At 36.5% G+C, this 15,277-nt stretch overlaps 1 protein-coding gene across 3 annotated transcripts in view; it reads right to left on the minus strand.

Moving 5' to 3' along the window:
• HPSE2 (heparanase 2 (inactive)) overlaps positions 1-15,277 on the minus strand; it is a 650,239-nt gene that overhangs the window by 221,101 nt on the left and 413,861 nt on the right. For all 3 annotated transcript variants that reach the window (XM_054581334.1, XM_054581333.1, XM_054581332.1), the window contains one exon: positions 8,520-8,691. In XM_054581334.1, coding sequence (XP_054437309.1) covers positions 8,520-8,691 — 172 coding nt within the window. The remainder of the gene's footprint in view (positions 1-8,519; positions 8,692-15,277) is intronic.

Raw genomic sequence — 15,277 nt, forward strand, 5'->3', positions numbered from 1 at the left:
TAACCAACCGAGCTACTTGTCCAGGGCCTTCACATTCTTGATGATACCATTCAGTGCATAAAAGTTCTTAATTCTGATGAGGTCAATGAATCAATGTTTTCTTTTATCATTTAAGCTTTAAGTGTTGTAGCTAAGAAATCACTGCCTAACCTTTATTGGACATAATTTCAGCAATTACATGTCTAGTTTAAAAAGTATTTTTTTGTTCTAATTGTACCTTTTTCATAGAAATATGTTTTTACTGTAGAAGTACAATATCTTACTATATCCTTATGAGGATTCCAATTCCCGGTTTTTATTCTTAAAAATCTGATCTTGCCCTGGCTGGTGTGGCTCGGTGGATTGAGTGCCGGCCTGCGAACCAAATGCTCACTGGTTCAATTCCCAGTGCAGGGCACATGCCTCGGTTGCAGGCCTGGTCCCCGGTAGGGGGTGTGGGAGATGCAACCACACATTGATGTTTCTCTCCCTCTCTCCCTTCCTTCCCCTCTTTAAAAATAAATAAATGAAGTTTTAAAAAAAAAAAATCTGATCTTGAGTTATAATCTTCTTAGGTCAATTTTTAAAATTTATATATGTTGGTTTTTCTATTCCATGCTATTGGTTTCCTTCTTATGCCTTGTGATCTTTGACTAGCAATTCATATTTAAAAGTTGAGGACTAAGTAGACTCTTTCAAGTATCAGATGCAGATTTTTCTCAGCTATTGAATATGTGGGCTTTTTAGATAAGTCTCTCCTTTCATTGGATTGTCTATTTTGTGAGCAAATTTTATTGACCAACACATTTCACTTTAGAGAGGGAGGAGGGAGAGTGCATACACAGACTTTGGTATGGGTATCCCACAATGCTTTATTCAGTGGTTTATTTGTTATGTAAGAGCAACTCTATTTTAGCAATACCAGCTCATCCCCAGGCTATTCCTTCAGTTTCTTTGATGAAGGCTCCTGAGATTTGGTTTGGCATTTGCTTGGAGAAAACCAACTGAGCTGTCTTTGCTCTACATGGGTTGGGTAGGGCATTTAAAATGATGGAGGAGGAGTTGAGCTGTAGGTGTAGTCCCTCTGCAGACAGACTTTCATATAAACACCTTGGCTTTGTCCTCTTTTCTCAGGACTCTGAGCCTATCTGCTAGGCAGATTGACTATCTTTTCCCAGAGCCCATTTCTCTGGGTTGCCATTTCCTTACTCTGCTTAATCGGTTGACAGGCTTCCACCTGTTCATCTTTCTCACAGAAATCTGCTGATGATCCCTCTTTTGTGTGTTTACTATTACAGATTTGTTCTTTATAATTTTTTAATAGGAGTTTGAATGGTGGTTCCATGAGAAAGTGGAGGAGCTTGGGCTTAGATCACTATCCTGAGCTTGAAGGACACCCATTATATTTTAAAGTCATCTTTTGTTGCTTCAGAATATTATGTCCTGAGTATAAATGTGTGCTCAATTTGGTGTAACTTCTTTTTGAAAAGCTCTTTTTATTTTCCTGCATGTGATTGCACTTGAAAGAGAGATACTAACTATTCAAAAGGTGGAAGTCATCCTTTATTAATTCCTCCCCACTCTCTCACTCTCACTTTGCTGAGATATCCATTAACAAATCATTTCTACCCTAACTTTTTGCCATCCCCTTTGCCATTTATCTTAACCCAGTCCAACATCATCTCATAGGGAAACAGACTGCTTATCAAGCTCTTTTGATTTCTTACTTTTGACTTCAAAATCTACTTGGTACACAGACTAGGGTAAGCAGACTCCAGTACATGTTGCTGCCCTTATAAAACCTTGCTGGGACTATACGCTAAGAATCCCAAAACACCCATTCAAAAGAACCTATGCACCCCAATGTTCATAGCAGCACAATTTACAATAGCCAAGTGTTGGAAGCAACCTAAATGCCCATCAGTAGATGACTGGATCAAAAAATTATGGTACATTTACACAATGGAACACTACACAGCAGAAAGGAAAAAAGAACTACTACCCTTCGTGACAGCATGGATGGAATTAGAGAGCATTATGCTAAGCAAAATAAGCCAGGGGGCGAAGGACAAATACCATATGATCTCACCTATAAGTGGAATCTAACCAACAAAACAAAGATGCAAGGAAAATAAGACCAGCAACACTGAAAGAAAAAAGAAACCAACAGAGACAAGAGGGAAAGAGGGAGAGGTGGGCGGGGAAAAGGAAGGGAAGGGTCAAGTCAAGGAACATACAGCAAGGACTCATGGACGAAGACAAAGTGGAGAAGGATGGAGGGGGGCAGGTGGAAACAAATGTATTTGGAAAATAAATAAATAAATAAAGTGTAGAAAGAGAAAAAAAAAACCAGTTATGGTTTTCCATGGTTCATAGAATAAAATGTGGTCTCTTTATTGTGGTCCAGTAATGATCTGGTCCTTGCCTGTCTGTGCATTTTTATTTCCTACCATTCTCCTTTTGCTCATAATATTGCCTGTCTTTCTCTTCCTTATATGCCTTAAGCTTGTTTCTGATTGAGGACATTGATAAACAAAACTTAGAACCTCTACCTAAAACTTTATTCCTTTGATTCTTTGTACAGCTGGCTCTTTCATTCTTTTGTTCTAGACTCAAATAAATTGTTCCTCAGAAAACTCTTCTCTGTTCACCTTGTCCAAATAGCTCCCCTAACCCCAGGTATCTTGATCATTTCTTTCATGGAATTACATGCAATTTGCAGTAATTTATTTTTCTTATGTAATGTGACCCTCTCTTGACTTTACTCATCAACATATACCCAGAATTAAGCAAGGATCAAACACAAAATAGATGTTCAATAAATATTTATTGAAAGGAAATTTAGTACTTATTGCCCTATGATTTAGGCCTCTTTAAAAACCTCAAAGAGAGCCTAAAGAAACATGCTTTCAACAAATATCTGCTTTTCTTGACACTATTGCATCACCAAAAAATAGGCTAGGTCCACTCTATAGTAGACATAGCAATAAACTCCAAATAAGTTAGAAGAGCTTAACATTAAAAATTTATAAATCTAGATGAAAAGAAATTAATGACTTTATCTGAACTATGGAAGGAAGAAACAAAAAAGACTTATCAATAAGAAAGTAGACAAGATAATTATAAAATAAACTTCTGAAACAATAAAAACAGGTTTCAAAGTAATAAAAAAGCAATGGATTAAGATAAAATTGTCATTACATAGATGATGTATAAAAGTTTATAAAATATTAACAGGAAATTGATATAATCCTGAAGAACAATTCTTCATGCCTTTAGATAAAAATCAATACTAAGACTAGCCAGTTCCCAAATGAGGAAATGAAAATAATAAAACAAGCACTTCATTAAATACTTCCCATATTCTAGACAACACACTAGTCCCTGAAGATATAAACATGAAGATTCTCTCTCTGTTCTAGTGGAGTTTGTATCTTAACTTGAAAGTTAGTCCTGTTTAGCCTGTAACTACCTAAGTTAAAAAACTTAAAAATTAGTTTGGCTTTATATAACTAAAGCTAAACATTATGATTTATATAAATCACCATAATTTATTTAAATCACTATTTATACAATGCTTTAAAATGCTTCACAACCACATTTAACTACATTGGAATGCAAAAATGCATTCCATTTTTGGATCATACGAAATTAGAGCCAATTGTTGAATAAGACACCTATTGCAGTCCTAGGTTCTGAAGCTACAGAATGAATAAAACATAGGCTGGGTCCTGATCCTAGCCGCAATTTATTAGGGGAGGCAAGCTGTGTAAATAAATAAGTTATCATCAATTTGGTAAGTGGTATAGTAGAAAAATAAAGTGCCATACAAGGACAGAGGAGGTGATAAGAAAACCTGCCTAAAAAATGTGGGAGATCTACTGGAAAGAAGTAAAATTAGGGGAGAGAGTGGTATTCCAATGAAAATGCCACAAAATAAAAAGATTCAAAGGCAAAAAGTATATGGCATCTTCCAAAATTCACGTATACTTTGATAGCTAAGGGCAGGTTGTGCAAGGGGATATAGCTATCTGCAAAATGAGGCAGGCACTTGACCCTAAAGCCCAGGGGTGCATGTGGAAGGGCTTGGATTTCAAGCAAGAATGATTTGAGCACATGTTACATTTTTTTAAAAAAAAACACTCAGAAATCTATATGAAGCAATTATTAGAGTCTGAAACTAGATATGGAGAAATCATTTAGGAGGAAAAATGATAAGGTTAAAAATGAAAAGGAGACAGAATATGAGTGATACCAAAATGTCAGAAATAATAGAACTTAATAGTAACTGGTAGAGTATGTGAACAAAGGATGGGAATGAATATAAAATGGCCTCCCGGTCTGTGCTTGAGGCAAAATTGTATTGCCATTAACCAAACCTGGGATGGGAGAATGGAGACTACATAAAGACTTGGAAAATGTTCAGTTCTTTTCATAGTTAACAGCATTCAAATTTAAAAAACCAAAGGGAATCTTGCATCAATTAAAATAGAGTAGAGTAAATTAACTAAAATGACAATACTCGTTGTGGGGTATTGAGGGAAAGGATTCACTAATACATTGCTGCCCTGCAACCTAGTACAACTGTTCTAAAAAGAAATCTGGCATCAAATATATGAGCCATAAACATTATCATATACATACTGTGTCCCAGAAACCCAACTTTTTGGAATACAGCCCAAGGATGTAATTCAAAAGAAATAAAAAAACCTATTTGTATAAAGATGTTTATAGCTGCGCTGTATATTATAGACAACAACTGGAAACAGTCCAAATGCCCAGCAGTGAGGGAAGGCATTGGTATATTAATGCAATGGAATGTTTTATTGCTATTAAGAATGACAAATATGAGAACTATGTAGAAATAAAGAAAGGGCAATATAAAGCAATGGGTAAAACATGCAGAACTCAAACTGATACCTACACAATGATCACAACTATGTAAAATGATATCTATATCACCAGGATAATTGGAAAAGACTACAGAGCTGGTAATTTAGAGTGCTGACATTTTTGTTATTGTTGGTTGAGTTGCTGGGAATGTTTATGTGTTTCAAGTTATATTACACTGTATATTTAGAACATGTACATTGAGAAAGATAACTCTCCATTTCCTGGTATATAAAAGAAAAAAAGTGCTCGCCAGCACCTTTCCTTGCCCTAAGTGATTTTCTCTAGTCTCCTAAGTCCTGTTAGTTTTTGGATGCATAGGGAAGTAAACCCCACCATTTGCTACCATAGAATTCAGTTACATGCACATTTCTTTTATCTTGTCACTTACTATTATATCCAAGTTTCCTGACTTTTTCTTAACAAACCAGCATCTATGTGCTTACATTTACAGCATGTACACACACTGGGATGCCCTAACTACACCTATGTACCTGGTGGAAGTGTCTCTTCAAAATGACTTTTTAATCTCTGAAATGGAGAAATAATTTGATTTTTACCTTCTGTTACCCTGGTGGAATTACCCCTCCACTTAATGAAGGCTGATCCCTCTGGATGCCATTTCTTCTAATTGTAAAGAACTCCTTACTTTGGTTATATCTTTGATCTCTTGTATCATCTAGCTCTTCTTTCCTGGATAAGACTCATCAGACCTGTTCTAGTGTCTTCCAGAAGAAAAACAGCATCACTTTCCTTGATCTCCATATTAGTTTTTTGCTCTCCTTCACAGTAAAAATTCTCTTAAAGATTGTTGTCCATATTATTGTTTCCAGTCCCTCAACCCCCATTTACTCTTCAAGCTATTGTGATCTGCCTTCTGTTCCCACCATTCCACTGAACTGTGTTATTCAAAGTCACCCACAATGTGCATGTTGGCAAATCCAATGTCCCTTTCCTACCTTCCTGTTACTTGACCTCCTGGCCTCCTAGCAGCACTCCTCCTTATTTAAAACTCTCTTTTCTCAGCTCCTGTAACACTTCAATCTCTCTCTTTTCTCTTACTTCTGAGGTCATTCCTCTTTTTTCCCTCTAAATGTGAGAGTTCCTCTGGCTCTTTCCTAAGCCTCTGTCTCTTTCCACCTTCTCTAAAAGATCTCCTTTATTCCCATAGCCTTAAATCCTTTTTGCATGCTAATGACACAAAATTAATCTCTCTAGCAGAGATCTTCATCCCTTAACTCATTCAATGATATTCTTGACATCTTCATTTAGATTCAAGCATAATAAATATAATATGAAAACTGAAGTCATAATTTTCTTCCTGGACCAGTTACTCCTCCAAGTCTTCCCATCTCTGTAAATGGAAATACCACATACCCAGTTGCTTATACATCCCTATGTCACATCACCATGCATTTACCCACTATATCAAGACTTTTGGATTCTATCTTCAACAATACATTCCATGCGACCTTCTTAGTGTAGGCTCCCATCATTCTTTCTGTCTCTGCTTCAGCAGCCCACTTACTGCTTCCTCTCCAATCTATTTTCATAGAGTAGACACAGCATACTTTCTGTTTAATAAATCAAATTATTTCCCTCCTTAGCTTAAAACATTCACTCTATTTCCCACTGGACTTAGAAGAAATTCTAAATCCTTCTCTATGCCTGTAAGTCCCTATATATTATAATACTTAATTACTTCTCTAGCTATGCTTTTCTTTAGCCAACCTGGACCTTTTTTCATCCTCAGTGTCTTTGCACGTGCTTTTCTTTCTGCCAAGAACACTGATATTGTTCATTGTTCACTTTTTTTAGTTAACACCTACTTATCATTTAGATTACACTTTAAATCTTTCTCTCTTATATGTGACTTTGTTAAGGGAATATTTCCATGACCTGCTACTCAGTCAAATCCAAACCCTTTTGGTCATTATAGTACCATGCACCTTTACTTGGTATTGTGTTAGTTTTAAGATCAGTTGATTAATGTCAATGTCTTTCCTCCTATATTATATACTTCACGAAGGCTGAGAAAGTACTTGGCACATATCAGTTACCCAAGAAACATTTCCAGGATGAACAAATAATTGATACAGAATCATGCTACTGAGAAGACACTGTCAGCCCCATGAGAATACATTAATCAAATCATTAAAGAAAAAGATAATCCAAAAGCATAAATACATGGATGCAAATGATGGAGTTATTGGCTTTGCTTGATTATGTATTATGAATTGAGGATAAAGTTCTACACATGTGATTCTTATCCACTAATTATAACATGTAAAGTGAACCCAACTTCATCTCATACACACACATACACAAGCATACATATATACAGTCATTTCAAAGTTCAGTGAAAGTCTGCAAAGGGAGACACAGAGCTGCATTTTTAGGCTAGGGCCAAGGTCATGAAATTGTTCTGCAAGAAAAAGGGGATTAGCTCCTGAGAAAAAACAAAAGGGTAAGAAAAGGACAGGAATTGAAGCAAGGGCTTTGGGATTCTTTGTAAGGAAGAAAATGTCTAAAACTAAATTTCAGGTTGTTAATATAGTTACAGTATAAGTCTTTCTGCCTTCCCAAACCTTCAGTAATATCTACGATGGTAATTAGCATAGATCAAGACTAAGTTGCCACAAAAGGGAACGGGGAGAGCCACAAAAGCACTCAAGCCACAAGGCTCATCTGGGAGGATGGCCAAAGGTTTCCCTCTCCTCAGATATCTCCACTTGTAATCACATGGCATTTATCTAACCTAATGTGGGGTAGTGCACCTCATTGGAAAATGTCTTACTTATCTCTGAATTAGCAGGAATAAATATATCTATCAGAGTGTATAACAAGATGCCAAATAAAAAGAGTGCCTTTATGCTTACTCTGTTCCAGATGAAGTCCTCACTCTCCCAATTTCATTGTTCCCACCCTTCCAGCTCCAGTTACATCTCTACTTTGGGTCTTGAATTCAACATACAACTTCAGTCTTCCTTGTGTTATTCCCTCTGCCATTGTATAACTGGAGCAAGCTGGCACAGATGGGTTATATGCACTATTCGATCTAAGTCTAGCCTACCAGCAGGACTGGGGCAGAAAGCATTTAACATAGTGCCTTGTCTCTAACCAATGCTTTAAAAATGATTATTAGATTCAGTCAAAATCAAAGAAGTCACATGACAGCAATTCTCCAGGATACCTGCTAATCTACTGGTTAAGTTTTGCTTTAATCTGAAAGCATTTGTAGTGTTTCTTAACTTTTTTAACCCAGTTCCCTTGGTCAAGATTTTCTCAAGCTTTACTTTCTGTAAAAGGATGCAAGAATAGATAATATTTTTAAAAATATATATAATGATGCTATATAATGCTGCAATCTTAAATGTGCTTTTTAAAACAATGCATACCTTCCCATCTGTCCTGGAAATGGTGATGTCCCACCCCACACCCACCACCTTCTGCTGACTGTAGGAAGTCTGGGGAGATGAAAGGTTATTCCACTGCTTGATGGAGAATTCCTGATTTAGCGTGGGGAAAATCACTATGGAAAGACTCTCTCTGTTCTTCTTAAGAACAAAATAACCAGGAAAAAACCAAATACATTAATTCATTACATTTAATAAACAATATTATAAGAACAGCTAAATAATCTGACCTACCCATCTAGGAGGGCGATGACATTCTTCCTGGGCCGCCCAATATTAGGGCCATATAAGCTGGCTCTGGAGTAAATCCGGATGGGCTGCAATAGCCGCTTCAGCTGGATGTAATCCTTTCCCAACTGGCTGCCATTTACTGCCCGGCCATGCATGGTCCGATAGTTATTTGGCTCTAGATTAAAAGAAGACATGCAAGTCAAAGTTGAGAAGGATAAAGCTCTGCCAACCCTTTCCTGTCCACAGAGCCTCTGCCTTTCTCTAAACAATGTGAATAAAATAACCAAAAGAGGATGTGAGCTGGATTAACTTGAGAATCAACCCCAACAAAAAAAAGTCAAATGTCATCCTATCATTCTATTCATTTTCAAACCAATCTTCACAAAAGATTACCTATCCCACAACAGAAAGAACATAGTGATTTTCAGGTAATATTTTATAATTAGTGAAATACAGGGTTGAATAATGTCCCCCTAAATTTATGTATACCTGAAACTTCAGATGTGACCTTATTTGGAAATAGGGTCTTAGAAGGCATTAAGAGGAAGTGAAATGGGATTAGGGTGTGCCTTAAATGCAATAACCAATGCCTTTATGACAGAAAGGAGAGGGAGATTCAGGTACACAAACACACAGGGAAGAAGCCCATGTGTCAGGGGAAGCAAAGATTGAAGGGATGCTGCCGTGCAAAGGACTGCTGGCAGCTGCCAGAAGCTAGGAGAAAGGTATGGAATAGATTTTTCCTCAGAGCTTCCGGAAGTAATCAGCCTTGACAATGCTTTGATTTCAAGACTTCTGGTCTCTTGAACTGTGAGAGAATGAATTTCTGTTGTTTTATACCACCAAGCTCATGGAAATTTGTTATGACAGGCAAAAAACCAAAACCAAACAAATAAACAAACAAAAAACCCTAATACAAATAGTAAAAAAGGAAAGCTTGAAAAATATGGTCATTGTATCAAAAAGTTATAAAAACTTAATGTTTGATAATAACAAAATAGCTGAGTGAAATAATTTACAGTAAAACACTGTCTCCCAGTTTTTCTTGACTTAGCAGTTCTAAAGGGCAATGAAAGTCCTTAATACCAGCAGCTCCACTGCTGGAAAGGGCTAACTTGATATGGAGTGAAGCACATGCTCCAAGAGATATTTATGTGGGCTTGAGGTTTTGACACTTGTAGGGGCAAGAAATAGACCAGAAATTTAAAAGGGAGATCTGGAGAAGAAGACAGTCACAGTCAGCCTTGATAAGCTCACATATACTCTGTGTAGTCTGGAAGGCCGTGAGTGTTCAGAAGACACTAGAGAAGGCATTAGCTATCTATGCTTTCCCAGATGAATGTGAAACCTTGTACATTCATAAAGAAGACATGTCAGACAGTAAAACTCAGTCAGATTTGTAAAATAACTAAATTTTAATGTGTTCTCCAGCTTACCCACAGCTCCACTAGCAAAGGGTGGAAGCCTTACTGGCTCAATGTAAGTACAACCTTTGTTGAATCATTGTCTCACCATTAAGGGATATTGACTCAGGGCAACCCCCAGCAAGTAGGCCAAAAATAAAAAAAATAATTAAAAAATTAAAGAAAAAGCCTTAAGAGACAGATTCTACAGAATTAGTCCAAACAAACAAACAAACAAACAACAACAAATAACCTCTGGGATGGAGGATTTGGAATTCACGGTTGCTCCAACATATCTAAAATGTATAGTTTTCAACAATAACAACAAAAAGTTATGACATGCAAAGAAATAGAAAAGTGTGGTTATAAACAAGAAAAAAAAGCAGTAAATAGAAACTCTGGGGGAGCAAATGTTAGACTTCACAGATAAGGACTAAAAACTGCTATTAGTTTGTGGAAATTTCTTATGTGGTTAAGTGGCCCTTTGCAGAGAAATGGAGCTGGTAGAAACCAGCCTCTTTTTTGCTGGATAAAAATGAAATATTAACAAGGAAGTTTTCTTCTGAAGATTAACATAAGTTACAAATAAAAATAGAAAATAAAAACTGCTACTGTAAATATGGTCAAAGAACTAAAAGGAAAAATAAAAATGAAAGGAAAGTATAAATTTATTAACTGGTCTAATATGGAGAGAGCAATTATAAAAAATGATCAAATGGAAATCTTGGTACTGAAATGACTCTTTACGTACAGAAAAAGAGAGTGAAATTAACAGCTGAATTTTTTTTACCACAATTAATGGACATCGGAAGACAGCAGGATGATATATTTAAAATGTTACAGGAGACATTTCTAAAATGGTGGAAGAGTAAGGGGAAGCTACATTAAACTCCTCACAGGACCAATCTGGAGTTACAACTAAATTGTAGAGAAATCATCCAGAATATCCAACTTCGGAATATCCACTAGCTGGAGAGAAGCCTTAGGACCAAAGACAGACAGAAGAAATTACTTCACTACAATGAGTCTGGTAGGGAGTACACAGTAGGCACAAGAGGGCTGGCTGGGCTTCCACAGGTGGCACCTGAAGTTACAGAGAGATATTTCAGTGGCCAGGGAGTTCCCCTTGAGAAGTGTGGGGTCTAAAGCCCAAGCTGGGCTCCCAAGCCTACAACACCAGAGCTGGAAAGGAACTCAGATAATACCCAGCTGTGAAAACAGGAGGTTTTTGTCTGCCAGGGAGAGATGACTGGAGACATAGAGAGCATCTTAAAAGGTCAATGCACAAAATTTTGTTTACAGCTACTTACCCTGGGCTCCAGCAGAAGCAGGGCAGAGTGGACTAGAGACAATTGAGGAGAGCCTAGAGTTGGTGGCTCTGGGGAGAGAACTGAAGGAACAGCTGTCAGGATCCCTGTGCTGAATCATTTCCTATACTGTAGAAGCCATCTTTCTCATGCAGAGCAGTCCTCTCCAAGTGGCATCCTGAGGGGAAGCAATAGCCCTGCCTTCAGGAATTACTCTGCCCCACACTGTGGTGCTTGAGCCTGACTTCTGATTACAGCTTGAGGTTATATCATTGATTAGTTTAACATCTAAGGTAAAAAATACAAAGAAGCAGCCAAAATGGGAAGACAAAGAAACAGACCCCAAATGAAAGAACAAGATAATTCTCCAGAAGAACTAGATGAAATGTAGGCAAGTAATTTATCAGACAAAGAGGTCAGAGTAATGATGATAAGAATACTCAAAAGCATAAAAAAAGACATAAAAACCATAAAAAAGGACCAGTCAGAAATAAAGAATGCAATATCTGAAATAAATAATACACTGGAAGGAATAAACAGTAAGTTAAATGAAGCAGATAATCAAATCAGTGATTTGGAAGACAAGGTAGAGAAAAACAAGCATACAGGGCAGCAAAAAGAAAAAAGAATTTTAAAAAATGAGGAAAGCTTAAGAAACATTTCAGACAACATGAACTGTAACAACATTCGCAGCATGGGACTACCAGAAGGAGAAGAGAGCAAGCAAGGGATTGAGAATCTATTTGAGGAAATAATGACCAAAAACTTCCTTAATCTGGTGAAGGAAAAAGACACACAAGTTCAGGAAGCTCAGAGAATCCCAAACAAGTTGGACCTGAAGGCCTACACTGGGACACATCATAATTAAAATGACAAGGCTTAAAGACAAGGAGAGAATCCTAAAAGCCACAAGAGAAAAGCAAGGAGTTGCCTACAAGGGAGCACCAATTAAACTGTCATCTAATTTCTCAGTAGAAATATTTCAGGCCAGAAGGGAGTGGCATAAAATATTCAAGCTGATGAAGAGCAAGGACCTACAACCAAGGCTATTTTACTCAGGAAGGCTATCATTTAAAATTGAAGGAGAATAAGGAGTTTCTCAGACAAGAAAAAGCTAATAGAGTTTGTTAACACCAAACCAGTACTGTAACAAATATTAAAAGGCTTGCTTTAAGGAGAAGGAGAAAAAGAAGAAGGAGGGGGGAGAGAGGAAAACAGTCTAAGAATAAAATGGCACTAAATACGTATCTGTCAATAATAACCTTAAATGTAAATGGCTTAAATGCTCTGGCCAAGAGACATACGGTACCTGAATGGATAAAAAAACAAGACCCATATATATGCTGCCTCCAAGAGACCCACCTCAGGTTGAAAGATACACACAGACTAAAAGTAAAGGGATGGAAACAGACATTTCATGCAAATGGAGAGGAAAAAAAATCTGGGGCAGCAGTATGTATATCTGACAAAATAGACTTTAAAATAAAGGCTACAGTAAGAGAAAAAGAACACTACATAATGATAAAGGGGACAATCCAACAAGAGGTTATAACCCTTGTAAACATTTACACACCCAACATAGGAGCACCTAAATGCGTGAAGCAAATATTGACAGGTATAAAGGGAGAGATCAACAGAAATAGTCATAGTCGGGGATTTTAACATCCCATTGACTACAATGGATAGATCTTACAGACCGAAAATCAACAAGGAGACAGCGGCCTTACATGACACATTAGATCAAATGGATTTAATTTTTATCTTCAGAGCATTTCATCCCAAAGCAGCAAGATATACATGGAATATACATGGAATATGCATTCCAAAGTGCACATGGAATGTTTTCTAGGACAGACCACATGTTAGGACACAAAATAAGTCTCAATACATTTAAGAAGACTGAAATCATATCAAGCATCTTCTCTGACCACAATGCTATGAAACTAGAAATGAAGCACAAGAAGAACACTGAAAAGTACACAAAGACATGGAAGCTAAATAACATGTTATTAAACAATAAGTGGGTCAACAACAAGATCAAGAAAGAAATCAAAGGATACATTGAAACAAATCAAAATGAGGGCACAACAATCCAAAATCTGAGAGATACTGGGAAAGCAATCCTAACAGGGAAATTCATAGCATTATAGGCCTACATCAAAAAATGAGAAAAAGCTCAAATAAACAATTTAACTTCACACTTAAAGGAGCTTGAAAAAGAACAACAAACAAAGCCCAGAGTGATGAGAAGGAAGGAAATAATAAAGATTAGAACAGAAATAAATGAAATAGAGTCTAAAAAAATCATACAAAAGATCAGCAAATCCAAGGTGGTTCTTTGAAAAGATAAACAAGATTGACAAAGATAAAACAGATAAAGATAAAAAAGATAAACAAGATCTTGTTTAATGAGATTCATCAGGAAAAAAAGGGTACCCAAATAAATAAAATCAGAAATGAAAGAGGAGAAATGACAACTGACATCAAAGAAATACAAAGGAGTGTAAGAAAATATTATGAGCAATTATATGCCAACAAACTGGACAACCTAAACAAAGTGGATAAATTCCTAGAAATATACAATCTTCTAACACTAAATCAGGAAGAATCAGAGAATCTGAATAGGCAGATTGCACCTAGTAAAATTGAAGCAGTAATCAAAACACTCCCAACAAACTAAAGTCCTGGAACAGATGGCTTCACAGGTGAATTTTACCAAACATTCCAAGAAGAATTAACACTTCTCCTTCTCAGACTGTTTCATAAAATTCAAAAGAAGGGAAGGCTCTCAAACTCATTGTAGGAGGCCAGCATTATCCTAATTCCAAAACCAGATCAAAACACAACAAAGAAAGAAAATTATAGGCCAATATTCCTGATGAACATAGATGCTAAAATCCTCAACAAAATATTAGGAGACCAAATACAACAATGCATCAAAAAGATCATGCACCATGATCAAGTGGGATTTATTTTGGGAATGCAAGGTTGGTACAACACTCACAAATCAATAAATGTGATTCACCACATAAACGAAAAGAAAAAAAACTACATGATCATATCAACAGATGCAGAAAAAGCATTTGATAAAATCCAGCACCCATTGCTGATAAAATCTCAACGGAGTGGAATTAGAGGGAACATACCTAAACATAATAAAGGCCATAAATGATAAACCCACTGGCAGCATCATACTCAATGGGCAAAAACTACAAGCATTCCCCTTAAGATCAGAACAATACAGGGATGTTGCTTTCATCTCTCTTATTCAACATAGTACTAGAAGTCCTAGCCACAGCGATCAGACAAGAAGAAATAAAAGGCATCCAAGTTGGAAAGGAAGACATAAAACTGTCATTATTTGCAGATGACATGATACTTTACATACAGGACCCCAAAAATTCCACCAAGAAACTATGAGAACTGATAAATGAATTCAGAAAAGTAGCAGGATACAAAATTAATATCCAGTAATAAGTTGTATTTTTACATGCTAATAATGAACTAACAGAAAGGGAAATAAAGAAAACAATCCCATTCACATTGCTTCAAAAAGAATAAAATACCTAGGAATAAATTTAACCAAAGAAGTAAAAGATCTGAACTTGCAAAATTAGAAGACACTGAGGAAAGAAATTGAAAAAGATACAAATAAGTGGAAGCATATACCATGTTCAGGGATAGGAAGCATTAACATCATTAACATGTCCATAGTACCCAAAGCAATCTATAGACTCAATGCAATTTCTATTAAGTTTCCCAATGATATATTTGACAGAACTAGAACAAGTATTTCAAAAATTTATATGGAACCACAAAAGGTTCCACATAACAGCAATCTTGAGAAGGAAGGACAAAGTTGGAGGAATCATGCTACCCAATACCAAGGCCATACTAATCAAAATAGCATGGTACTGGCATAAAAACAGACCCATAGATCAATGGAACAGAACAAAGAGCCCAGAAATAAACCCACACCTTTACAGTCAATTAATATTTGACAGAGGAAGCAAGCACATACAATTGGCTAAAGGTAGTTTATTCAATAAAT

This window comes from Pteronotus mesoamericanus, unplaced genomic scaffold (genome assembly GCF_021234165.1).
Source record: "Pteronotus mesoamericanus isolate MK-2021 breed Mesoamerican mustached bat unplaced genomic scaffold, CSHL_Meso_final contig_657, whole genome shotgun sequence".
NCBI lineage: Eukaryota > Metazoa > Chordata > Mammalia > Chiroptera > Mormoopidae > Pteronotus > Pteronotus mesoamericanus.